At 42.7% G+C, this 27,601-nt stretch overlaps 1 protein-coding gene across 2 annotated transcripts; it reads left to right on the top strand.

Moving 5' to 3' along the window:
- Nucleotides 1-156: 156 nt before the first annotated feature.
- syne3 (spectrin repeat containing, nuclear envelope family member 3) lies at nucleotides 157-19,151 on the top strand. 2 transcript variants are annotated; one of them, XM_047052013.1, is made up of 19 exons: nucleotides 157-297; nucleotides 1,600-1,757; nucleotides 2,054-2,226; nucleotides 2,371-2,509; nucleotides 2,772-2,942; nucleotides 3,871-4,026; nucleotides 4,472-4,816; nucleotides 6,081-6,217; nucleotides 6,627-6,801; nucleotides 8,055-8,237; nucleotides 8,462-8,605; nucleotides 9,290-9,424; nucleotides 9,664-9,825; nucleotides 10,211-10,383; nucleotides 10,580-11,435; nucleotides 11,675-11,833; nucleotides 13,121-13,321; nucleotides 13,777-13,818; nucleotides 16,146-19,151. In XM_047052013.1, exons 2-19 carry the CDS (start codon nucleotides 1,614-1,616, stop codon nucleotides 16,329-16,331), a joined length of 3,681 nt encoding a protein of 1,226 aa, XP_046907969.1. In that variant the 5' UTR covers nucleotides 157-297; nucleotides 1,600-1,613; the 3' UTR covers nucleotides 16,332-19,151. The 2 variants fall into 2 exon arrangements, with proteins under 2 accessions (XP_046907969.1, XP_046907963.1); XM_047052007.1 differs by having other exon boundaries at nucleotides 16,143-19,151.
- The last annotated feature ends 8,450 nt before the right edge of the window (nucleotides 19,152-27,601 follow it).

Below are 27,601 nucleotides of genomic sequence, written 5' to 3'. Positions count from 1 at the left end.
GCCGGTGAAGCGTTTTTTAATCTGCGGTGCACATTGCGCTGTCAATCAACGCACGTGTATTCACTGTTCTTGGGACGCGCCTTTGGTTTGAATTCTTGACGTAGAGCGCGTACACCCTTCACGATTATCGGTTGCTCTGCGGATTTGTTGCTCTCGTCTGGTTCAATCTGGTCGGCTAGTATGTTCAATGCCACTGTCGGGCCTGTGTCTTTACTTCCTGCGCTACAAGTTTACAAGTCATATCGGGACGTTATTTCGGCACGCCAATTTCTACATTCACTACATGCGAGGTTATTGGTAAGTTTTTTGTACTATAATTTAGAGGGCTACCAGACCAGTCTATCTCTTTTTGTTGATCGGTATTAGTGTGCAGCCTTAAAACTGATGGCTAATTCTTCCGCAAATATGCAATGGTAAACTTCAGTCTCCTTTGCAGTAATAAAATTTCTATTGAATAGATGACATTTTAACGCGTACAATCGCAAAATAAACTATTTAATAATGTTCTTTTATGTAGGGGCTGGAATACATTTTATCTTATTATTGTTTTGATCGTGTCTAATCGTACCGTTGAAGTTATTTGAATAAATGAAAATCAGGTAGGTTTTATGTGCAATCTTTAACGAAAGTCAACATTACGCACTGGGAACGACTTCTCACGACAATGATACAATTTGGCGACTGTGTGTGAAATGTATCAATTGTCGTGTTGTAAGTCTATTTACGTTTATAGCTGTCAAACAGATGGCGGGGAGGGGAGGGGCGTACAAGTAGCTCAGAATACACTATTGAGTTGTGCTACGTAGTTGTAAGGAGCACAACTGTGTCTTAGTTGAGCTGGCAACTCCCTGTATAATCAAACCAATACCGTTTTTTAGAAGCACACCAATGTGCTTTAATGGAAAACTTGTGGGTACTGTTGAGGGAGGGAATGGTGGTTCTGATCTTGTGGTGGGAGAAATGACTCACTCAGGAAGAGGGCTCATTCTAACTAGTTTTTCTTTTTCCTGTGGAGAAAACGCTACAGCTTTGGCCTTCATGGCTCTCCTTGCTTTAATGGCTTCATCTTCCTTATTTTTAATTGACCTTGTGATGACTCATCTCACAGTGGTGTTCCCTTTCTCAATATCTCCTCAGAATAAGAATGGGTTAGTTACCAATGTTGTTAACCACATGCCCCCTTGTCCACTGCTCTCTGCTGTCTAAATATAATCTGAATGTGAAGTTAGTTTCTTTTGAACAGAACTTCGGATGCCACTTTTCCAATACTATAAGGTTAGCAGAGGTACATTGTTAAATTGTCAGTCACTCTGATTCTGCAGGTATATCAGAGAGGGTGTAACTTTAGGCTCACATACTCATCAGTGATGCCTAGCTATGTTCTTTAAAGATACATTGGGTTGTGCAATACTGAACGTATGAGGGAGACACACATGTACCTTTCTGTGACATTCCTCCAAATATGGGATATAAAATGTCACATTTACAATGGAAATATTTGCACAATTTCCGAGAAGGGACTTTACTAGAAGATGTTTTACTGTGCCACTGTAATCATGTTACTATAAATGCATACCTCTTCCTCCTCATCCTCCCAAGACGTGTATCCCCTCATGACTCAGCAAGAGCAGCAGGAGTTTAGTGAGAGCCTGGAAGCAGCCCTGTGCTGGATGCAGGCCATCCAAGAGAGGCTCCGCACCAACGACAACACTCAGGGCCCCCGGGCAGCCCTGGAGGCCCGCCTGCGAGAGACTGAGGTGAGGGACCCACCCCAGGCGATGAACTGCCTTATGTCTCACCTTTGACACCCACCCTCCCACATAGAGAAAGAGGGCCTAACATGCGGCACTGGAGAACAGTTTTAGACAATATGAGGGTGCATGACTGTCCATTGAGAATCGGACAAATTGGTGTGTAACTTTAGATTCTCTTCTTTCTAAATTTTATTTTCTCACAATACTGTTAAACAACCCCTGGGTATGCTATGAAAGTGTACGTCATTAAAATAACATGATTTTATCAATGCTCATATTGAATGTTTTTTGTCTGACAGAAAATCCACGAGTCAGAGCATGATGGTCGAGTGAAGATGGACATGGTTTTGGTGGCCGCTGAGGTTCTGTTGCAGAACGGAGATGAGGAGACAAGGAACCAGACCCACACCAAACTGAAGGACCTCAAAGCATTATGGGAGGAGACCTGCACTTACATCATTCACTGTCACAGGTAGCATGTCAGTCCTATGAACTCCATATCTACACATACCCTCCTGCGCACACACACACACACACACACTCACCCCAAAATTATAGTCACATTTTCTTTGCTTTCATATAAACTCTTCTCATCTTCCTCTTCTTCATCCTTCAGTCGAATAGAGTGGGTGTGGCTGCATTGGAGTGAGTATTTGAAGGCCTACGAGGAGTTTGAGCTGTGGCTAGCCAAGCTACGGCGGACTTTAGACGCAGAGGCAGAGCTTCAGCTGGGCGTGAAAGAGAAGCTGTGGCAGGTGTGTTACTTTCCATGCTGGCTGAAATTGGATAGAATGTGAATGAAGGATGGGGTAGCTCAATGGTAGAGCATTTCACTGTTGGTCTAGAAGTGGAAGGTTCAAATCCTGCTCTGTACGTTGCTTTGGATAATGAATACATTTTTATAAAGATACTTTCCCCCCCCAAAGTAACATCGGGGGGGAGGGGTGATTTGAACCTTGGATCTCTTGATCCACCTTCAAAGGCTGATACACTGAGCTAGTCCCATCCCTGTTTCAGGTGGACCACCTGAGGGTGATAGTGAGCGATGTCCAGGCCCAGGCCCCGCTCCTGGAGAGGCTGCTGGATGAGGCTGCTGCCCTGCACAACCGCACCCAGGACCCCAGTGTGGACCCCCAGGCCCAGGAAAGTCTTCAGGAGGCCTACAACAACATCAGGGACCAGTCAGAGGTGTGCATGTGGTTGTTTGTGTGTGTGTCCTTGATTGTGCATGTGAGGGTATGTGTATGTTTAAGAGTGTGCAAAATAATGCAATACAGATGTGTTGGTGCACTCAGGAATGGATTGACAGTTCCATTACTCTCAGTAATTCTGTATCTAATTTGAAGATTGCGTCAACAAAATCTTGGTATGCACTCCCACTGTGTTTAAAGCACAGTGTCAAACGTGAAAAACATTCGATTATATCCAGACCCATTACACCAAGAAAGGAAGCTTGAAAATCTACTTCTTCATTTGCGCTGTTGTGTTTTGGGTACTTCCTTCTTTCCTCAGACAACCAAGACATTGTTCCTGGTTGTCTTTTTCATATTCCTCTTCCAAAACACCATGTACCCTTTTGAAACATCTAATGACATCATGCAGTGCAAGACTCCGCACTATTTCTAAGAGTCTCTGTGATGTTCGCTCGTTTGAACATGCCTCGCTATCGGTTGCGCCATGCAACTAGTCCAAAGGGAGAAACTACACAGATGATTCATGTTGCCTGTTTCATGTGGGTTAGGGGTGCTCAACGGGGAGCTCCTCCGAAGGCTTGTACTTATGCTGAAGCAGCAAGTCCATGTGTAATAAGCCCTATAGCTTTTGACTTGGCTCAAGTATTGAGATCACAGTGCTGTAGCTGAGAGTCCTTGTAGATTTTTTTTATTATTAAATAAATTAGATTTTAGTCTTGTTAGATATAATTACACTCTTTAGTGCTTCTTATTAAGCATTGACCATTGGATTCGGTTAGATGAATTCCAATTGAGGTACAAAGAGACGTTTTAGAATAGAACAGACTCAACAGCACATCTATAAAGCATGACTCGTTAACAGTTAGACCAGACCTGTCTTCACCCAGCTCCATCCTGATTTTCACAACCCCGGTCATTGGCAGGAGCGTCTAGCGTTGCTTCAGAAGATGGCTGAAGAGCACCAGATGTACCAGAACTCTGTGTTGAAGTTCCAGTCATGGCTGGTGTCCAAGACCGGGGAACTCAGCATCCTCATGGAGAGGGAGGGCTCTCCAGAGAACAGGCTGAAAGCCCTACAGGTGAGCATGTATACAAGAACAGGTAGATGTGTCTCTTTACGCTAGGACTCACCAATCTAAGATTAGTTTTCCCTCCGGAAAATATAGCTCTTGACTGTTGAGGGGGAAAGACGCAAGGAAATATCAAAACAGTTACTTATCAATTCTGAGTGTGTCTTTACGAAAATAGAAACAGTTTGTAGTTCATGGAAAGTACAAGAAGTTGTCTCAGCTAAGATGTTATTGAAAGACCTTTGACTGCGTTCCTTCAACTAATTTACTGTTTTATATCTGCTCATATGACAAGATCAAACCTCTGTCTGTTCCCCCCCCCCATATCCACTCCCTTTCCTCCTCTCCTCTGCTGCTTTCTCCCCCCTACATCCTCTCTTCTTTCCCCTCTCCTCTTTACATTTCTCTCCCTATCCTCTCCCCTTCCCCTTCTCCTCACGGTTCTCATTCCCAGACTCTGGACGACAGTGTGGCCAGTGAGGAGAAGACCCTGCTGCACATCGAAGGCCTGGCAGAGGCCGTGCACTCCCACACTTCTCCAGCAGGGGCGGAGGTGGTAGTGGAGGAGGCGGAGGAGCTGAGGCTGGGCTGGCAGAGGCTGAGGCAGGGGCTGTACGAGGCCGGTGAGGGCCTGAGGTTTAGCCTGGACTCTCAGAGCCAGTACCTGGCCCGGTGTCAGAGACTGGGGAAGGACATTGCAGGGCTCAGGGCCCAGCTCCAGGGGCTTAGCAGAGAGCTAGAAGGAAAAGAGGCGGGAGAGACGGAGGAGCAGATGGTGGTACAGTGGAGGAAGTACACAGTAAGTCTATGTTCCTAAACCGGACCTGCTTTGCCAAGATTAGAGAAATCTAAGCAAGTCAGGTTCAGCATTCTTTTTTCTTCAGTTTTTCCTCTGTACTCCCTCTGTGTGTTCCTTCTCAAACCCCGTCCCTTACTACCCAGGTTTGCCTCATAAAAAATGTTGCCACTTCCTTCTCCCTCCCTTTTCTTTCTTCCTCTTTTAGTATGTCTTCTCAGACGCCCCCTCTCTATTCTTCTAAGCACCTAGTAACCTCCCTGTTACTTTCACTCCCTCAGTGCAATAATGAGCACTCTTTTTACCTCTACTTACTTGCCTTCACACCCAGTGTCCTTCACACCAGTGCATAGGGACTGTGCTAGCCCTGTTTTTAAGTGGTTAATCTAAGTATTACTCTTCTGGAATGTGCCACAGGCAACATGCCTAAAAGGGGTGGTGATAAGACTACTATGCGTAGCAGGTTGTCAGAGTCTGAAGGTAGATCATAATTATCAGCTATCATTTGTCTCTTCTGCTCCAGTCCCAAATTATTCAAATGTCAAATTATTGTAATGGTAATGCGTATATCATGTTGTTATCAGTCCTTTGTTTTTGTAGAGCAGTTAAGAGCTGTGTATTGAGGACAATTTGTATGAAAAGGTTCTCAGGAACAAATATCCGTTTTAGAACTACACTGGTACAAGGAAGGGTGTGACAGAAACGTGTTCACCATACATATATAGCAACACCCAACTAAACACTGCTCTGCATATTTTGTTTATAACTCATAAGTAAAAAAAAAAAAAAAAAAAGTGTATCATGATCTTTTGACTGTGTATATATATATATAAAAGAATAGCTTGATTTTAATAAATGCATGCAATAATAGAACCACCATTGAACTTTGATTGATTTAAATTCATGTCAGAGAATTTGATGCATTTACAGAGAGGCCACTTTGAAATGAGTAAGGGTAAGATTCGATTAGTTTCATACCAGTTTGAATGTTTGTTGAACAATTTTCAAGGTATCATTTACTTTTCCAACTGTCAACATCATTGCAATATAACTTCAGATGATTGAACTGTGTTGTTAGAACTGTACTCTTCTTAGTATCTGCTGTACTTGCATGTATTGTTTGTGTGTTACTTAAAAGCATATAATAAACACATAAAATAAATATAAATGAATACAGTTACCCGCAACCTTTGGTGTAATCATTCTACATACATACTATTCTACATGACTGATGAATCCAATTTTTTCTTCTTCTTTTTTTTCTTAGAATGTTCGGAATGCTCTTGCGGCTGAGGAATCCCAGGTGGAACACCTCAAGACCCAGCTCAAAGAACTCTTCCGCTTCTCCCATGATTCCCGGCACCTCTCAGATGATGTGCTGGCTGCAGTCAAGGAACACCAGAGGTAAGTATACACACTTTGGACACATCTTAATACTCTAAAGATGTCCCTGTTCCCTTTGTGGCAAACAAACTGAATGGAACTGTTCTTTTCTTTTATTCTCCAAGATTGTTGTTATTTGGTGTTAATCAAACAAGGCCCTTGAAACTTTTGAAACACAATCTTAAAGTACACCCTCTGCTTTTTTGCTAGTCCTAGCACTGTTGGCAATTGAAAGTTGTTGACAGTGAAGAATATATTCAGTACAAACATGATCTAAATCAAGAAACAGCATCTACCCACACAGGTTAAAAGGCCTGGAGTCTAATTTTAGTTTTGGGCATGTCGTCTCTACAACTTGACATGACTATCAAGTCCCCCATCTGGTGCTTTCCGTTGTTTAAAACAAATGTCTTTCACCTCTGTGTTCCAGTGTGAAGTGCCGGGCGGGGAAGCTGTGTTCGGAGGCAGAAGCAGGGCTGAGGCAGGTGCTGCAGGACCCCCTCCATGTCTTCTCACAGTGGAGCCAGAGGGTGTCTCAAGTTCTAGAAGCTTCCAATGAAGTGTCAGAGTTTTCCCACATTGCACGGCTGGTGCAGGACATTGAGGTGAGGAGAACCCTCTAAATGTGCAAGGTTCTGCACTCAGTTGTTTTAATATAATTATATTATACATTATTTAATTTGTTCTTTCATCTGCACTGAATGCATGCAGCTGAGGAGAGATTCTATCAAAGAAAATATAAAATAAAAAAGTACTTTCAGTGAGGAATAGGAGTCAAGGAAAGGAATGGCTGTCTTGTTAGCATTGTTCAAAAGAAAAAGACAACCATCTATCCGGCAACCAATTATAGACTTGAAAGACATGAAACTTTAAGTCGCTGCAGCTCTCTAGAACTGTGAAGGGAAATAACTAACCCATTAACTGGTAGAGCAACAGACAATCTAACCAGAGCGTCACAGGGATATTAGGTAAGCTAGGGAAATCAAATCAGACCTACATACAGCAGGCTATTGTGCTCAGAAAATTACATTTATACCACAAAAATGACCTGCCCTTTTCTCTTCTGAGTTTGGTGTGCTGTAATGCAAATGCAGGTGGTTGAATAAATCCCAGGTAATATGAAAGGGAAGATCTGAAGATCCTACACACTGTTGACAAAAAAGAATCATTCATCTGTGGTGTGGTCGCTCGTTATTTCTTTCTCTCTGTTTTTGTTCCCCTCCTTCTTGTTTTGTTACTTCTCCTCATCTGGCCTTTTATCATCTAACTGCTGCCTCCTTTTCTCAGTGTCTGATTTAGCTTTTTATAATTTTCTTTTTGGGGGGGGATTTCCTCTATGTTGTCTCTCTTTATTCTCCTCTCCTTTGCCACTCAACAGTGGTGATTAAACTCTCTATTTTAGGTTTCTCTACTTTCTGACTCCTCTCCTCCCTTTTGGTCTCCTCTCCTAACTCCTTCTCTCGTACTTTCCATTTGCTTCTTTGGCACTCATCTTTACATCTCCTGTAGTTAATGCCTCTCTTGTCTCACTCCGCTCCCCTTCACAACCACACCACCACAGGTTTACTTCCTTCTTACTTATTCTCTTCCCTCCTTTCAAACTACGTCTCCCTCTACACCTCTTCTCTTCTTTTTTCTTTTTTATGTACACTGATACAGTCCTGTTTCACCCTCTTCTCTGCCATTCTATCTCATTCCACCTCTCCTCATCATACCCTCCTCGACCCCTCCATACACACACATCTCCCTGTGTTGCACTCTCACTTTAACCCCCCCCCTCACTCTCTTACCACCCTCCTGTCACTCCACTGCTCCCCGTCTTACCATTTTACCCCATCTCTCCCCTCTCCCTTTCCAGCGGCTCCTGAAGCCGAGCCTGCAGCTGCAGGAGCGTTTGAGCCTGTTGCAGGTGAAGAAGGAGCTTCTGATCTCTGTGTTGGGCCACGAGGGGGCAGAGGGGCTGCTGGATGAGCTTGGCGGGGCCATGAGGAACCGAGAGATCCTGCACAGCCAGCTGCTGCAGAGAAAGAGCCGGCTGCAGGTGGGGAGGAGCGAGTGTGTGCGTGTTTGTGCAGTTGTTTGCTTTGGTTGATTCCAAATAAGTCGATTTGGAGTTAAGTGCCAGATCCGCAGAGTATTGACTGGGATACATTTTTTCTTTATCTTGAGACATGTTTTGCTTATTTTCCCAAATTATGAAAGTAAACTTGCATAGCAAACTATTTAATTTCTTCAATCTGCACTATCCTCTTGTCCCCTCTCTAGGGTTTGATATCCAGGACCAAAGATTTTGGGGATGCCTATGAATCAATCCGCAAGAAGCTGACTCCTCTGAAAGACCGGCTGGTAGCAGCTGACAGCCTCCAGCCAGATATACTGGCTAAAAAGAGCCAGTCAGACCAGCTCAGGGTATGTTTGTTAACCATACCCTGGCAGCCTTGCCATGGCTCAAATACTGTCTGATAGACTGTAGTATCCCCAGAGGGACTGAGACTTCCTATTATGAATCAACAATACATAGAAATGTAATATCTCTCTATCAGTATAATTCCTTTCCAACAAACAAATTGTTTTTCAATTTCAATTGAATATCAACCTACTATCTATCTATTTATCTATTTATCAATGAGTCACGTGTTAGCAAAAGGTGTCAGAAAATGGTTGCCATACCACACGATTGATGGTGGGTACTTTAGGTGTGTTTCAAAGCAGAGGGAATCCAAGTTGTGTTTGGTTATCTGTTACACCACATGGCAGGATACTTTGTCCAGAGTAATTGCAATGCGAGTCACGTCAGAGAACATGACGTGATAGTTGGCCAATGATGTCCTCGGGGTAGCCTCATACTCTGGCTGATAGAGGTCACCCACAAACCCTGGACTCATTCTGTTGTGTAAAGCTGCATCGGTAAATAACCAGGAAACCGTCTCCTTACACACTCTCATACCACCTGAATTAAGAAAGGAAGTGATGAAAGTTGTCTGCAGATGCAGGAAGTCTTTCTTTTTCTCTTGCTGTATTAATGAAAAGTTTTTAGTTGGAACGACTTTTATCCTATAAGCAGCTGAATTCTGCTCTTTCCCTGTTTCCCAGGTTGTCAAAAAGGACCTGGAGGACTGTGAAGCCCACATCATGGCCCTAGAGACCCTGGTGTCCAGCAGCCAGACCCACAGAGCCCAGTACGACAGGCTCTACGGGGATTGGAAGCTCCTGTACAAGACTGTCAGGGTAAGATAGGGAGGAGGGAGGTGGGTGTGGGTGCGTGTGTGTGTGTGTGTGTGTGTGTTTGGTGGGCGGGATATATTTTGTGTATGAAGGAGTGTTGATGAAAGGATGGGTGAGGGTTGTGAATGTTTAGTTTAGTTAGAGTATATATATATATATGTACTCTATATGTGTGTTCACCTTGTGTGCACACATCCTTGTGTACTCATGTTTATTGTTCTCTATGTGTTGCTGTGTGTCAGGTGAGGGTGAAAGACAGCGAGGAGAGCATCGCTGAGCACGAGACCTTCCACGAGAGCCTCCTGAATGTGGAGAAGTGGCTGATGATCATGAGGCAGAAGCTGGAGTCCTACCAGAGCCCGTCTGGGGAGTGGAGCGTGGACAACAGAGAGCAGGAGGCCCAGGTAGCTAGTGCACTGCATTAGCAAGCACGACCGCTGCCCTGTTCTGTACCTGCTAAAACACAGTGATGATAGTTAGAGGAACTAGATGCTTGTGTAGCCGAGGTGCTCCTCAGTATAAGTACAGTCCACCCACGTCAGCGTAGCTGGGTAGTATTTGGGTTGGCAAGTCTGAGGCCTTGCCAATGTCTGAAGTCTGGTGCGAGTGAAGATTGGGTTTAAGTGACTGACGAGTTGCGCGATTACTCCTGTCACACTAGGAAGACACAGTATTTTAGTTCTTTGTGATGTTGGTATGCTTGTGTTTCAGTCAATTTCCTCTCTGTATTCTAATTTCGCTCATTAAAAAATGTATTGTTGTCTGTCAATTTCCCTTTTGGTCCTGCAGAAGGCGCTGGGTGAGTTTCCAGAGAAGGAGCTGCAGCTCCACCAGATGGAGGCACAGGGCCAGGGGGTGCTAGAGAGAACCTCTGAGCAGGGCACGGTGCACATCCTCAGCGACATGAGGCGCCTGCGAGAGTCCTGGATGGCCCTCCACGATCTCAGCCTCAACCTCTACAGGTACTGTTGGAACCATGGCCCAGAACACACACAGGTATCCTGCTTCAGATAGATGTATGAGTGCATCTCTGTTGTTTTGAGTGGCCTGATCTTAAATGTAATTTCCGTAGATCTGGTTCCTAAACTTCAGCTCAGTGGTTTTTGATGTGAGTCATTGACTAAAAATCTTCCACTGTTTCTTTGTTCCATTTGTTAGGCTGCTGAATAGCCACAGTTCCAACTCAGACTTCCAGAACGAGAGGGTTAGAGAGCATAGTGGTGACCACACAGACAACAAGCTTCTGTGCAGGGAGGGAGGGAGCCAGCTCATGGCCTCCAAAAGCTCCAACAGTCAGAGACAAGGACAGCCAGAGGGCAACCCAGAACAGGGCCCCAGTGTGTGGGCTTGCGAGAGCTCTGGGCCTGAGCTAGGGGGTAGGATGGAGGAAAGGGAAGAAGATCATTTTGTGGCAGGTCAAAGAGGGGTGAGTAGAGGTCAGGGTGTGTGGGTCCAGGGTGGGTTTGAAGAGAGTAACATGGCAGCTATGGGCAGTTCACCGATGCAAGTGAGAGTACTGGGCACTTTCAATCAAACTCCGTCCAGATTACAAGACGAGGCAAGCCAAAGAGCGGGGAGTGGGGGCGGGCATACTGGGAAAGGGAAGGAGGGGGAGAGGGGCAGACAGGGCCCCGGAGTAGAGGAGGTTGACTCTTGGGGGGGGACTCAACTTACAGGGCAAGATACCCTAAGAGGAGGTAGAAGTGCCCAGACTAGCGGGGGTTTGGGGCTTTCCAAGTCCAGTGATAGAACTGAGGAATGGATGGACGAGCAGCTATCCCGGGACACGGTCAACACACAAGTGGCGTCTGTGCGCGCCGGTTACGGTCACGGTAGCAGAGAGAGCAGCAGACATGGGATCCAAGGAGAAGATGAGGTGGGGAGAAGCGAAGGGGAGCGCTTGGGTGAGGGAGGGGCCTTCACCTCTGTTGGAAAGGGCTCGGGGTTGACCCCATTGTCTCTCCGAAACTCGGCGATGACGAAACGCGCCGTGGGAGCCACGCAGCATGTAGAGGTGAGGTCCTTTCTCGGATGTCTTGAGTGTTTCTTTGATTTACCGTTTTTCATTCTTTTAATGTTTTTCATGACACCAGCAAACGCGCTGATCCGTCAGGAACTTCTCTCTCTCTCTCTTTTTTTTTCTTTTACTTTCTTGTAAAACTAGGCTGTCCTCATGAAGCCAAATTAACTGACACTGACTGAAAGTTCCCTTTCTGTTGCTGAGCTAATGCCGTTACTGGTGGGGTCCTACAGGGGAGCCCGGGGCAGGCCTTGAGCACAGCTGAGTATGAGAAGAGGAGAGGGGAGTTTGAGGCCTGGCTACTCAAAGAGAATGAAGTCCTTTCAGGAATACTCAACTCCAGGGGGTCGATCAGCAGCAAGGAACTCAAGATCAGACAGGACACACTCAAGGTTGGTTTGTTGTTTTCTCTGCCAGTGTTGTCCACGTGACATGGATAAATTAAAAATCTAAAAAGCCACAAAAAGAATAGTGAAAAATATACTTATACTAAAAATTCTGCATTGATTTATTTAAGGTTTGGAACTGATCTTCAGTATATTGTGGATGATTAAAAAAAATTGTCCCTCAGGACTAACTAAGATTAACGACACAATAACTTCTTAAGAAGTCTGAATTATAGCTTTAAGATGTTTTAAACTGCACCAAAGCTTCTAGCTGCCACTCTAGTAACTCTAAAACAATAAAGTTCAGACCCCAAAAAGTATCAGGCTGGTAACCAATCGACTAAGTTAACCTCTGCAGACTGAGTCAAACAGTTGATGTTTGCACAAGGGATGCAAATCACAGGCTTGGGAAACCGCAAACACCCGCTTCCATAAAGAAATAAAAAGACACTTTAGTCAATGGAGAGAGGGATTGTGTGGGGATTGATTTGTTTGAATGAAGACAGACATTGTCAATGACCCCTGAAGACTAAGCCCTGTTTCATATTTACATTTAGTCATTTAGCAGACTCTCTTATCCAGAGCGAATTACAGTAAGTACAGGGACATTTTCCCTGAGGCAAGTAGGTTGAAGTGCCTTGTCCAAGGACACAACGTTTTTTGCACGGCCGGGAATCAAACCGGCAACCTTCTGATTGATAGCCCGTTTATCTAACCGTTTCCCTAACCGCTCAGCCATTTAACCCCCTTTCAATGGAGATTATGAGGATTTAAGAGACACGTGGTCTGTAGTGAAGATCAGGTGTGCTGCAAGCTAGACAGTACACAAAGTCACTGATGCTTAGTTTTTTGGTGTTGCATACAGTTATTTTTTGTTATGGATACTAGCTTATCCCTTGAAGCATTTGTTGCGATTTACTTATCTTAGCCTTGGCTGAGCTTGATAGTTCATGCATGAAAGAAATACGATTTGCCACAATGGGAATAATACATGGAAGGATATTGCAAACAGTTCATTTTGAGCCCTTTGTTCAAAATGTGGTCTTGTCTCTCTCTTTCTCTCTTTCATCTTCTTCCATGTTTCTCTTCCTCTAACACTGCATATCCTATTCTCCCTTCCTTTCTTCCACCCTGATCTTTTCTCTTTCCCTCTTTTGTTTTATTGTGACCTCCCCCTCTCTTTCTCATCTTTTTTCTTTCCTTTTTACTTCCGTCTGTATCACTCTTTCTCCATCGCTCTCCCCTCTTCTCCCTTCCATCCATGTATCTCTCTTTTTCTCACTCCCTCCAAAGGCCTTGCGGTCAGGTGTGGGCTGGGGTCAGGAGCAGTTCCAGAGCCTTCTACAGGTGGGCCAGCGTCCTGGTTCAGGGGTCAGGACCAAATCAGAGCCTGGGGTAGAGGATATGAGTCTGGAGGAGCTTAGGTATCGCTGGATGCTCTACAAGTCCAAACTGAAGGATGTGGGAGACCTTAAGACTCACCTCAGTGTCAAGGTGAGAGCTGTTTTTTAGAGATGGCCAACAGAGTTAAAGAGCATTCTGAGGCACTGATGTAGAGTGTATGATCTCAAGCATTGGCAGGGTATATATTTAAACATAACATATTAAACATTACATTTAGTACTGGGATATGTTAACCCGTATCATAGTTAAATAGGATTAAAACATTCAAAACCGTTTTCACCCAACTTTATTCTCTTTTGTAAAATATGTCAACCTGCCATCCCATGTGCCTTGTCTGTCTAGGGTTTTTCGGTGTGTACCGCCAAGGCCTGAAATTAGTTTTATGGGAAACACTGACATTTATGTTACACCACATTCACCTTGTGGTTGTTGCTTTTCTCCACAAGATGGCAATGTTACACTAAAACCCAACAACTGTTGTCTTCACTTGTGTTCAGCACAGAGGCATGGCTACATTTAATTTGTATGTTTTGATATTTTACCAGGGTGTCAGAGCAGGACAAGATGAGACCACCAAAATACAAAAGGTACCTTTACCAAACTCCCCTTTGACTTGCCATTGTTTCTACTGAACCAATTTGACCACTATGAAACACACGATTCAAAATGTGTTTCCACATCAATAACATCATACACAGGGAACATGTCAAAATGTATGTTTTCAGCTTTCAGAATGTGAAAGTGTACAATACTCAAAAAGAAAAGAATGAAGCTGTTGGGTTGTAACAGCTTTGGTCCGCGTGCGTCCTGAGTTGGAGAACCACTCATTTAACCACCCAAGACTGACACCAACTCAAGCGTGCCCCAAGTCTCTACGCTGACATGATTTTGAGGCCTGGTTGCTTAGCACTGTTGGGAGGGGGATTAAGAAATACCATACCCCCACTCATCCACTCGTCTTCCCACACATGCTCACAGGGCAACCACTCAGCACACACAACATTCCATAAGATACACCTTGTTTTAAAGTTGAGTCAACTAACCCCTTGATTTAAGGTCAGTTTTTGTTATTGTTCTTCACTGTTAGATGTAGGACGTAGGAGGAAAGGTTGATAACTACAACTATCCAAGCACAACTTTGGGGAAGGGGGGTTACCGGTTGATGAGTCATCGCGTCCATCTTCCCTAACTGTCAGACTAAATCCTGACCTTAACTATTTTGTGAGTCATACACAAAACCGTCCTGAAACTGGTTTTATTGATTCAACCTTCTCACCCTGTCCTCTACTGCCCCCTGTGTCGATCAGACCGACTGAGACTGGAGCAGATGCACAGTGAGGGGCTAAAAATATGACTTATGTCTGCCCCACATTTTCTGCATTATTTAAACAGTAGTAAAGGTTCCAGATGATACCGTGGAGCTTCCCACAGTTGGGTCACATGGAGAGTAAAGTCTGAAGTCCACACAGTATCTAGGCCACTTACAAACAGCAGCAAAGTCATGTGACATGTTCACCAATCAGACGTTCTCTGCTGCTGTACAGTAAACTAGGTACCTGTTGTCGATCGTCATGTTTTGCTATGTTTTTCTGATAGTGTGTATCTAGATGATACAGTATGCAATGCAATGTTGTCTTAATGTCAATGTAATATCTCCTTCACAGAGGGTCTCCTGTTAGTTTGTGTTCTTGTGTCTAGATTGCATACAGATAAAACTACAGTGCAGTAATGACTGTGTTTATGAGTCAAAGCATGCCTTGTGCCTTCATACTGTAACAATGACTGTTATTACCACATGGTTCTAACTGCTATTAGTGGCAGGATAAATCCAGACAATCTTGCAGATATACAGCCACACAATCTCACTCATCCATGCTCCACATATAGTACCTATCAGAGGGTAAACTCTCTCATCTCAGGTGTCTGCAGTCAGTTTCTGTTACTACCCGACCAGTCATTAACAGTTTAGACACACACACATTTCACAAGCACACTCGTCTGCAGCACACCCTCCTGTAGGTGACATACTCTCATGGCAACACAAACATATAAACTTATGTATAGATAAAGAACATAGAACTAAATGAAAATGTATCATTCAGCAGTCTTCCATTGTCTTAATTTAAATGTAGTCCTGAAATCCTCAAAGACTGGAATCAACATTTACATAATACAAATACATTTTTAATTGATTGAGGCATAACAAATTGCCATTTACGTCATAAAAATAACAACAATTATCATAATCAACACCACCACAAGCATCACAATTATCTTTAGCATTCCTGTTTAAAATATTTTAAGCTGCAATCACTAATAGAGTGTTGCTTAAAGGCATTGGGTAGGGTTTAGTGTGGGGTAATTGGTGCTTGACAGATTTAGCACCTCCATAAAATGATTGATTTATGTATTCAGGGGCGCTTAACGCTTGTCCATCACACATCCCCCGCTTCATACCTGCTTTGTTTGAGGTGGTTCTGGTGTGTGGATGGAGAGGTAGAGAGCACAGCTCAGTTGAGAGGCTTTCATGTTATCGTCCTCCTCCTCCTCCTCCTCTCATTCTGAAGCTAAGCAAGAGGTGGATGAAGAGGCGGTTGGTGGAATGAGTAAAATAGAGATGGTGGAGGGCAAGAAGGTTATGGCAGTGGGCGAGTGTTTGTTTCACTCAAAAGAACCGTGTTGCTCTCTCTCCTCTCTTGCTTTTCAAGCACGAAAGAACAGTTGTTTTGGCCTTTGGTATGTTTGGTTATACCGCTTACATGCATTTAGTTTTGTGGGTGATTGCTGAAAATGTGCATGCAGCATTTGGTCTGATGGGTATCTGCAGTAGAGTGCATCTATTGTACAATATATGTGTGTGTGTTTACTACATGTGAGTGCCGACCTCTCTCTTTGGGCTCTGTTATTCCAGCAGAAGAGGCCCAGCCTGCTGTACCGTGTGTGCAGGGTGGCATTACCCCTCCAGATCCTGCTGCTGGCGCTTCTCCTTCTGGCTTTCCTCCTGCCCCTCATGGATGAAGGGGCCAGCTGCTCCCTATCCAACAACTTCGCCCGCTCCTTTAACATCATGCTGCGATACGACGGACCTCCGCCAACATAGACAGCAGGCCTACATCTACACATGGACTTACCTGTACTTGGACGACAACTCATCATCCATTATGGGCTGCAACATTTATACACGTACTACAACATCCATACATGGCCGACAACTCCCAAAACCAACTTATTTGACCGTAAATCCTCGTCACAAGCTCTTCCACTACGGACCTACTCCACCTACTCATAGAACTAAATGAGGAATACAACTTCCATAATCCATGTTTGGATACAAATTCTATTTGAAACCACTGGACCACACTGTCCATTTATAGAAGTATAGAATATAATACAGCTTAAGCATTCATCAAATACAATTTACCATCATGGATGCCTGGAAGTATGACCTATGACCTTGGGCTTCTGTAATGTCTGCTTGATATTTTGATAACAATGGCTGATTGTGTCTAAGAGAAATGGCATGCTGTGTATATATAACCTTCAATCCATCGCTAATCCTGACCTCAATACTCACCTTCCACTATTTAAAGTAGAAGGTAATCGCAATACCCCATATCCTTGCATAAACCAGGACAGATGATGATGCCATCTATCTACATACACATACACGCAGACACACACACACAAAGCTTTTCAGAGAGAGATTATCAACCCAGACAACCTAAACCATATTTTACGGTCAGCCTCAACTGCTCTTCAAGCTGAACAGCAATGGATCTCTTCACTTGCTTCGAGCATAGGGCAGACCGCCAGCATATTAGAGGGATATCTCTATCTTGTAGAATGCTAGCTTTCTACATCTCCAGTAGGTTCAGTTTCAAGGATAGTGAACTGGAAATGAGTACAATGGACTGTGTAAAAGATTCTGCGTGACCACTCTGGTGGTCAACTTAATGCCTCACTCTCTGTCGGCTTCGGATGCAAGCACCAGAGTGAGTGTGTGTGTGTGTGTGTGTGTGTGTGCGTGTGTGTACAGTAAGTGTTGGTGTGTGGGCGTCTTTGGCTCTTTCCACTTGTTCATTTTGACTCAAGCTGTTTCACACTCCGAGCTGACACAGTTAGGCCGACACACACACACATTTGCACTTTATGCTTTCTATCTTTTTTCTTACACTCTTGTTCTCTCACTTACACCTTCTGTCTTAAGGACACCAAATCCTCTTCTCTCTAACTAATGAATATTGACGAACATGATGCTCGAGGATGCTGCTGATATCCTCTCATCAAATCTTACGCACCCAAAAAGACAATCATCTTCCAAAATTCAAACATCAAGTATCAAATATTTAAATCATATTTGCAAAAGCATAGCTTAGTGTATTCATTTGCTATGAAAGTATTATGACCTGGCCATAGCTAGGCTATCATGGGTCAATTGTTTATGATATTTTATTTTATTTTTATCTTAAAAAAACAAACACGTTTGGCAGTTCTTTAAGGATTTAATTTTTTTAATCTCTCCTCAGTACAACATCTTATTTGTACTGGTGGAATGTGTGTTGAATGATGCTTTTGACAAGGTGCTATTCTAGTACTATTCTTTACTCCATTGTAAGCATTCTTAGGCATAGTTCACTGTTGAAAATGCAGTTGGAAAGCACCCAGTCACCCATGCCCTCTACATTTTCTGGGGCCAGTATTCTCTTGGGCCCTTTTTTCTACCGTTGAGTTATAAAAATGGAAATAGCTCCTGTTATGGTAGAATGTCCTTTTTTGTGCAAACTTTTGACGAAGCACAGACTGGAAACACTCTGTCTCTCTCTCTCACTGCCCACCCCTCTCTAATACATTCTTCTGTGAGCTTTTCTTTCTTCCAAATATCCCACATGTTACTATGACAACAGAGGCCCAATCCAGTTAGTCAGTTCAGGATGTGGTCTTTGTTCTTACAAATGAAGAAGAGGTTACTTCCGCAAAAAGTTTGGGGTTCTGAATTGGATTGAAGTTCCCAGAGACTGGGGATGATGGAGATTTTACGAAGTTACATGAAAGCACACTTTGGTGCCGGGAGGAGGATGGGGGCTAGGCCTAACACCATGTTTCACAATGAGCTGAACATTTTGATGGAAAATACAAGAAGTGTGAACCACTTCTTGTCTGGCTTGTATTTTTACCATGGACACCATTTATATGTAACTGTTATCTAATCCAAGTTATGCAATGCTTGTAGGAAATGTATTTATTCAGCAAACCTAGTACTGAAGATGATTATGTATGATTTTAAAGCAAAATGCAACATATAGAACAGGAAATCAACAGAATATAATTTTTTTGTACGAATAGCCAAACCCACTTCACAGCTTTAGTCCATACTAGATATTGCATGCTTGTTTCCCTTTACAATCAAAGCCGTTTAAATACATAGACTGCTTGGGATGTTGTGTGTAGCAATGAAAAAAGAAATCCATATGAATAACTTGAATGACTTACAGAAGTGCTATTTTGGAAAGATAGGGCTGTGGAATCTGGATGGAGTTGGGATAAGCGCAGCAAAGTGGATGAAAGTGGGAAAATTGTATTCGATTTTTCTGCAAAGCAGAGTGAATGGAGTACAACTATTGGTCTGAGAAATACTAATGAATAATATTCCAAATGGACTTTACACTTTAGCTTGAGTAGCTTGTTATGCAAAGAAATTGAGTCAAAACAATTTCAAAGTCTAGACTTTAAAATTACTATTTAAAAAACAGGCAGGATTTTCTTTTGTACAATGGTACAATCACTCTATTTTATTATGGTCTTGGAACTCAATGGAAATGCTTCAAATACTGTATATCAACAGAGCTTGTATTTAACCAATATTTTTGTATTGTACTCCATCAAGAAATAAATATGCAATGTATACAAAGTTTAAAACCAATGCATTTTGTCATGTCCTGTTTAGACGTTAATGTACTAAGAAGAAAAATTACTTATTGGTTTAACATACCATTCTTTGGTTAACAAGTACTGTAAATTGATTCATTGGTTAGTAAATAATTGACTGACTGTACCAATCCCAAAGTCCTCCCATGTTTAAATGTTTTTACAGTATCTGAGGCGGGGAAACGTGGTGTAGTTAACACAGTAATCACAACCACTTGTCTTGTTGTTTTTCCAGCATAATTTCTGATATAACATGGGATCGTCAAAGTTGTCCCCACTAAAGGTTAACTTCTGAAGATTTGGAGTTGTATGACATCCAACTGGGTGTACCATTTATCTACTTGTAATGTAGGCCAACAACGCACCAGTAAGTGCGACCAAGCTCAGCGTAAGACTATAATGGCCAAACGTCTGCCAAACATCTGTCTGTTAAGAATGGATGGGGATTAGCTCGCCAAATCGGACACACACATACAGAACCACCTACTGTATACAACATTACCTGATAAGAAAACAGAGGCCGAACTGTGTTAGTATTGAACATCTGCCAGATGACTTACTGTTCCAGTTACATTTGCTAACAATGTTTAAGTGTGGGGTGTAGCCTTTTTCATGCACAGGGTGGAACTAAAAGGCTTTTTATGAGTGTGCTTGTCTGTCTACCTGTGCCCTACCTGTCTGAATTTGATAACAACGTTAGCACACTTTGCTCTGTGCAGGAGGCTAATTAACGTGGATAGCCTTCTTGAAGTTGAAAGATGATCTAATCCTCTATTGCATATGTGCACTGTAAACTTGTTCTCTGGCCTCCCAATTACCTACCTAAAAAATTTACAGCGGGTGAAAAATGCTGCTGCTACACTATTGACTAAAACAAGAAAGTCTGATCATATAACATCTACTCTTATCTCTTTACACTGGCTCCCTATCCAAGCCAGAGCTGATTTCAAAGTTTTACTACTAACTTACAAATCTCCGCATGGATTGGCACCACTGTACCTCTCCGGTCTCCTTGCACCCTATTGCCCCGCTAGGACTCTAAGATCTCAAGATGCCGGCTATCTGGTAATACCCAAAGTTAAGAAAAAAAACAGCTGGAGGTAGGGCGTTCTCATATAGAGCACCTCTTCTCTGGAACAAATTACCCATCTCAATTAAGGAGGCTGATACTGTTTCGACATTTAAAACTAGATTAAAACGTTCTTGTTTAGTCAATTCTATGACTGTTAAAAGGAAGTATTTGTGTACTTTCTATGTAAACCTGGGGTGTGTGCTTGCCTATGTGTGTATCACATGTCACTTTTAAATTGTAATTATAGCTTATGTTCACATTGCCCATCTAGATGTTACAAATAAAGTAAACCGGTTACTGTATCTTGTTACTATTATAGTTTTTATTACTAGTTGGAGACAACGGGGGACTGGTTGTTTTCATCCTTATTCGTATAAGTATAACCTATTTTAGAGTTCTTTCCCCTGGAACAGATTTCATGTTCCAACCGAGGGGGGCTGTCGCTGTTTTGGTGTGTGGGGCTGCATCAAATACCCTTTTTAGCTCTGTTAAATTGCTGCACTAGTCCACACTTGACCGGTGGGGATCTCATTCTATCATGACTGTAACTGTTAGCTGCTCCTGGCATTCTCTAATCCCTGCTCTCCTCTCTCTGTCCCCCCCCCCCACACATTCCCTGTGGTGTGGGGGGTTGGAGCTGTCAGGACCTGCTTGGTCGTCGGTCTGCCAACGTTGGACCAGGTCGTCACCCGGAATCCAGTCTCCATGACGGCCAACAGCGAGTTTCCCAGTCCCATCCGACGTCTATAAAGGCGAACAATGGGTTTTGGTGTTTCAAAACCCATTGACACTGTATGACTATGTTTAGCTTGTGTTCTGCTCCTCTCTCCTACCAACCGTCTCTGGAGGAGGGGATCCCTCTCTGAATTGCTCCTCCCAAGGTTTCTTCCATTTTTTCTCCCATTGGGAGTTTTTCTGGGAGTTTTTCCTTGTCTTCCTTGAGGGTTTAGGTTGGTTGAGGGGCAGTTCTATGGGCGTATGTGAAGCCCTCTGTGACATGCTTGCGTGTAAAAAGGGCTACACAAATAAATTTGATTTGATTTTATATGAAACTCATGGTTTGTGTGTAAGAGAGGGAGTGATACAGAGTGTGCTTTACTGCTCCTCACCTATCGCCCACATGCACAATATCCCACCAGTCCTCATCTCCTCTGTGTGTGTGTGTGTGTGTGTGCTTCCTGTACCCATCCATCCACCCACTCTCCTCTCTGCAGTGTCTCCATAAGAGGCATGGTGCTCTCTCATAAACAGCAGTGAGGCTCAATCTGGGCTCGTATCTCTGCCAGTGAAGTATAAAATCCTGTATTTCCCTTCCACCAGGTCTTGACACCAACTGCCATAGAGGAAAAGAATGCTTACATCGCAATGTGGTGTATCAGTCTTTCTGTCTTTCCTCCATTGTGTTCAAAGGATGGAATTAGTCGAAATGAGCTCTGATCTGCTATTCAGGTGTAAGTAATGTTTAGTAAATAATGTAGCAGTAGTCTCTTTTTTTAGAGTCAGGGAGAGGGCTGAGTTATGCATGATCTCTGGAGTGGACAAAGTACAGCACACTCGCACGTCCAGATGTAGGGCTACATACACAAAGTTGAAAGATACAATAGGTGTTCAAACAATACGCACATACAATACATATACAAGCACACATCCATATGGCAGATGACACATCCACCATGTGACCATGGAGCATGTCCCCTGCCAAGCAGTAGCTGAACATGCCCGACTCTTTACACACAATGCACTGATAGCTAAACCCCTTTCAATGTTTTAAAGCCCCTGATTTAGTCTTTGACTCACTGTGGTGTTGTCGGTATCATGCTGGTCTCTCAAATCTCCGATCTACACAACAGAAGTCATTGATGTTCAAATAAAAGCATGACCAGTCTGAGTTCATTTCAACACGCTCATCCTCTGCTGGATTGTAATTGCATTGTATATCATTGTGTCTGCTCTGTACAATTAGCCATTGATTCCTGTGAAATTATCCAATGTTATGTTGTGATTTCTGAGACGGGAGGAGGTATAAAGAGGAGATAGCATGCTATAAAACACCCCATAAAACTCCAGTCTGATCCAGTCTCTGCGTGGACGTCAACAGGAGGCTACAGTCCTTGGTAGAGGAGCAGCTAGTACCAGCCGGAACTGAGCCCTCACTGATGTTATTACTGTCACCAGATTCATCCAATTCTCATTTGAGTGGGAAGAGTCAACATTGGTGAAAGCTGGTATTTAGTACAATACTTGAGGTGAGGGATGCATGCAAACGGGCTGTGATTATATTACCTTATTAGGAATTGGATCATTTATCAGGCAGGTCAGACAGGAGACTAAGAGGGAAGGGGATGTTATGGGATAATTCATTGGTTTTGGAGAGAGATAGTCTGCATGTTTTATTGTGTTTAATGGGAAAGATAATGGAGGATACAGCATTAGAGAGTAGATAGACTGAGGTTTTCTTTTTGATGACACCTCTATACCATCCCCTTTTTATTCAGCTACTTTAGCCATTTATATGTATTCAGTGTCAGAACAAGTGTTTTCTGACAAGGGAAAACCTTTGGATTAGTCTACACAAAAAGTATGCCATTTAAAAATATATATATACTCTCATTAAAAACAAAAACATTGTTTTATGTGGTGGATTATGGTTTGTGAAAAGCCTCAAAAGTAATGAAACCACAACCACCACAACTCAAACCTAATAGACGCACAATTGTGATGCCACTGCTTCATATAATACATATTTATCATCCATGATACCAAGTGTGCTATATCCTACAGTCTAAAACCAACAGGTTTTACAGGCATGGCAAGGCTTGTCATGCAGTGCTGTGGTTCAAAGGTCATCCACTCCACCTGTGTTGGTCTTGTGACCACTTAACCTGCAGACAGCTAATGAAAGCTCTCTTCCCTCACTCACAATGCACCCGGGGCCTTTCCTCTAGCACTGACAGCTTCCATCTGCTGAATTAGCTTTTCTCAGATACCTCACCCACAATGGTAAATATTTAAGCAGCTACCGCGTTGCCATGGCAGCCGGTTGCTGGACTATCACAGGTTCGTTGCCCATCAGAGATGACCTCGTAAATTCTGATGTCATGACCATGTTTAGTAGAGGTACTCACAGGCTGGAAAAACAGAATTCTTCTCTAAAATTGCCTTTCAGGCATACATTTCAGGCAAAAGTTTGTACTATTTTTTGTTTCCTTATGACAGATGTACTGTGAAATGTCCTATGTCAATCTCACACCATAGACCCAAGGGACAAGCTAGTGTAATAGGGGAAGCAATCCCCCAGTGTACGTGGCTGGCTGCAGACCCTTCCCCCATAGCTGGTTTTCTTGGAATGTGACCTGTCATGAATGTGTCCTGATAGATTTACGGTTCTCTTGTTTACACTCTTTCTGTCACTGCCCGAGGGCCTGGGGTGTCCAAGCACTCTCTAGTCATCTTTACTATACTAATTCCTCTCTAAACAAAACGCTGAAAAACTGCAAATGTTATTAATACATGTTAAATTGATATTTTTGGGAATTAACCAGTGCCCCATGCTGTCATAAGAAGCTAAGATGTGACAAATTGGTCAAAAAGATTTGCATTGCTTTTCAGGGTGGTTCCATTGATTGGTAAGACAGCTTTCAGGAGAGCTCAATAATACATCTGGTGGTAGAATGGGATGAGCAGACAAATTCCAACTGGCATAATGTAATGTTGGTAAAAAATTTGAACTTTGATAATTTGAACGAGTACACAATTATTTCAATGAATGCATTTCTTTCTTATGGGTATATTGCTAATCCATACACATCTGTTTCTGTTATGTGCTAATCCACATATTATCCTCATATGAAATATTAAATGTTTTCACCAAAAATGACTTAAAATTGCCAGAGATGGAGAACAGCAGTGATTGCTTGCTAATGTTCCTTGACACGAGAACGGTCTTAAATCTGTGCTTTCTTTCATTCCATCGAGCATGTCATGCATTTGTTGCACATGTCCCTGTGAAACAGCACATTAGTTTGAGTGTAGGCCAACTGCTGTTTACCAAGATGGCACGTGCAGGTTCCCTGTAGCACTGGCTGGATGGTGGCTGTCCTTCTGACCTCCAGCCCAACATCCAGCCAATCACCGACAGATGGACTGGAGAAATGGACGCTGTGTTCTGTGTGTGTGTGTGTGTGTGTGTGTGTGTGGAGGGATGTGGGGGAGGATGGAATTGTGTGAGGGGAGTGAGGGCTGGTGTGAAGTTGTTTATTTGCTCTCAGGCAACTGAAAGTGAAGACAGATTATGTATTAGTGCAGTGGTCTTTACCTACGCATTTACATAACACTGCTATCAAATAGCTGTAGGTCATAGATTTCTTCAACTTTTTACAATTTCACCTGCTAGATTTGGTTTGTATGCACAGAGAGCAGATTCAATATAGCCTACACAAACACAAACAAAAACACACATTCAAACTTGTACCAGACTTCCACTAGTTATCACCGAAAATAAACAGTCAGAATCTCTCCCACCCTCCTTTCTACAAACCCCAACTCCCATTTCCTGTTCTGTTGATAGGCTATAAAGTCCACACCGTGGCCATAATCATAACATGAAACTGTCAGACAGACAATCCCTAATTGGATGTGTGGCTCCAAGCCATATCATCTTGTGATCTTGAATGTGCCTAGATTCCCATCCAGACAAGGATGAGGTTAACATGTCAGAATACTACAGAGATTTGATGTTGTGATTATTTCTACTAGCCTAGAACACAACATAGTGTTGTGTGTGTACCTATCCAGGTAGTGTCAAGAACAATATTGTATTTTCTGTCAACACTAATTAGAGAAACTGCTTTACGTGGGCTACATAGAGATGCAATTGAATGTGGTTGATGCATATTTCTGTAGCTTCTGCAGCTACCTTTTTGTTTATTCCACATCCAGTTCTGTGTGTGGGAGGAGAGATCACTTTCATCCTGATGCCTGGTTACACAACAACTGTTCCTGGCTCATGCTCAGAGTGGGCTTGGGTGCAATGACCCCCTCTTAATCACAAATGTGTGTGTGTGAAAGAGAGAGAGAGAGAGAGAGAGAGAGATGGGGGGCTAGAAAAAAATGAATGTGCTATCTTCGTTATCGGAAATACACTCTCTCGTCTATCTTCAGATGCAGGAAATCCCAGTTGGTGTAATTTGTTTAGGCAGTTCGTTTCTGCAGGCTTTGTGTCCATGTACAACATTTAAGTACGATTTCAGTTCCTCCTCAAGGACCTCTGTCTCCCCACTCACTCTTGGAGGAGGAGCTAGAATCTAACTTAAATTAGATCAAACTATTTATGTAAGTATGGTTGTGCTCTCTCTCTCTCTCTTTCCATCATTAACTTACAGGAAACTCTCCCCTACCCTTCCTTCTTTGGATTCTTCCATCCGTCACAGCTGATGCCCCTACTCCCTTCAGCACTGCCAACTACAAGCCAGATGTTCCCTGGCACCAGGCTTGCTAACATACAAACAATGCTACATGCTTGTGGGCTTGATTAGGTTTATTTTTCTGTGACCTTTTCAACTTCTGCCACAACTGTTGAAGATATGAAGAGCATAGTTCCCATTGCTATGTGCACTCATACTTGCACAAACTTTGTTAAAAAAGATTGACCTAAAAAATAGTTGTTTATGTTAATTAAATGAGAAGATGAGTTGATCTCATTGATCATTCCAGATGTATTACCCACAATAACAATACATTTTTGATAAACATGTAACATGGCAAGGTGTAAATTTATGCTAGTTTGTATTTTACTAATACATAATGAGCACAAAGCTCAATTAGCCTTATAGATGATCTTATATATCTATCTAAACACAGGTCAGAAACTCTGGTTTGATAGGTTCCTCATCAGAATCAGAATTCGGTTTATTCGCCATATATGTTACTCAAACACGGAATTTACTGTGGCAGGAAGGTGCAAACAATAAACATATATACGGAAATTAAATTAAGTAAAAGTACAATAGTTTAACTAATTCTAAGAATTAAACTATAAAAAAATAAAACCATTTAAAATATAAAATACATGTAAAAATAAGAATAAGAATATGAGTGAGCAGCATGACTGGGCAACATAGTGCAAATGAGATACTGAGATAAAGGTGGCTTGTGAGTAGTGCAATAGCTGTCAGGTGGACGGCAGTACACTGAATTAACAGACAAAACAGGACGCACCAACTTGCCGAGGCTGCCATCATCGGCGCCATCTTCATCAAAGAGCACTCATTTATCTTGTCACAACATAAATTATCAACACGTACTGTAGACTTAAGTTCATTACAACCAAGGCACACAGATATCCACCAAAGAAATATGCCTGCTTTCTATTTTGCTGCACATACACACTTCACTCATTATTGATTTCCATTTCCTGCGGGGCTGACACACTACATTACCCAGATGTCACGTTCTGGACTTAATGATGGCAGTCCAGGAAGGATACAGAGCTCAATGTGCCTTGTTTCATTAACAGACAAAAGTCTTTGGCACCCAAGGTTTTTTACACAAATATTATTTTTTATATTTCATTCTTGTCATCTGTACTTGTGCTGCAGTATAAAAGTACAATGTTCAGAATACTTTAGTTTTTTCATTCCATTATATCTTAAAGCATTTATTCTTTACTATAATGACTGCAGCTGCCTAACAGGCACAACATCATGACCATTGTACTTTGTATAATTTCAGGAATATCTGTGTTTGTGTGTCACCAATATATTCATCATCGGCATCACAGGCACTGTGCACTAGTTATGCTGTGAATACAAATCTTAATGCATTTTCTGTGTGTATTAGTGTGTATGTCAGCGACACATAGGATTGTAAATTAGTTGTTTTCGTTATAGCTAAATTGGCATCAGCAGAGCTACTACCAACGTAGGGGGGATTTAATTTAAAATGGATGAACCACCTGCTAGGTAGGCCTAAAGCCCTTTACCTGCCTGTGCCAGAGGGCTGTCTGCCAGCTAGAGAGTGTGACATGTCCACCTGCTTCAAAGTATGTGCGAGAGTACCAAGTACTAATGAATTTATTTGACTTGAATGTAACTTTATTTCTAAATATTAATCTAAGTTTCCCAGTTGTTTGGGGGAGGGGGTGCTTTTGTAACTGCTGGGAGGGGGGGCCCTTGTAACTGCTGTCAATGTCCCTTATGGGCAATAACGGCGAACGTGATATTGTGACACTAAATGTGTTAGTTTGCATTTTAAGATGCTGTGGTTTCCTTTTTAATTTAAACAATTACTTTTGAAGCCAAAGTTTTAAGTCAATGAGTTTCAGTAACTATTTGGGTTGTTATAAGGTAACGTAAGCCATTCAAGTTCCAATAAAT

Source organism: Hypomesus transpacificus, chromosome 3 (genome assembly GCF_021917145.1).
Source record: "Hypomesus transpacificus isolate Combined female chromosome 3, fHypTra1, whole genome shotgun sequence".
NCBI lineage: Eukaryota > Metazoa > Chordata > Actinopteri > Osmeriformes > Osmeridae > Hypomesus > Hypomesus transpacificus.
Note: the sequence above shows the minus strand (reverse complement) of the source record. Positions and strands in the feature narration are given on the sequence as shown.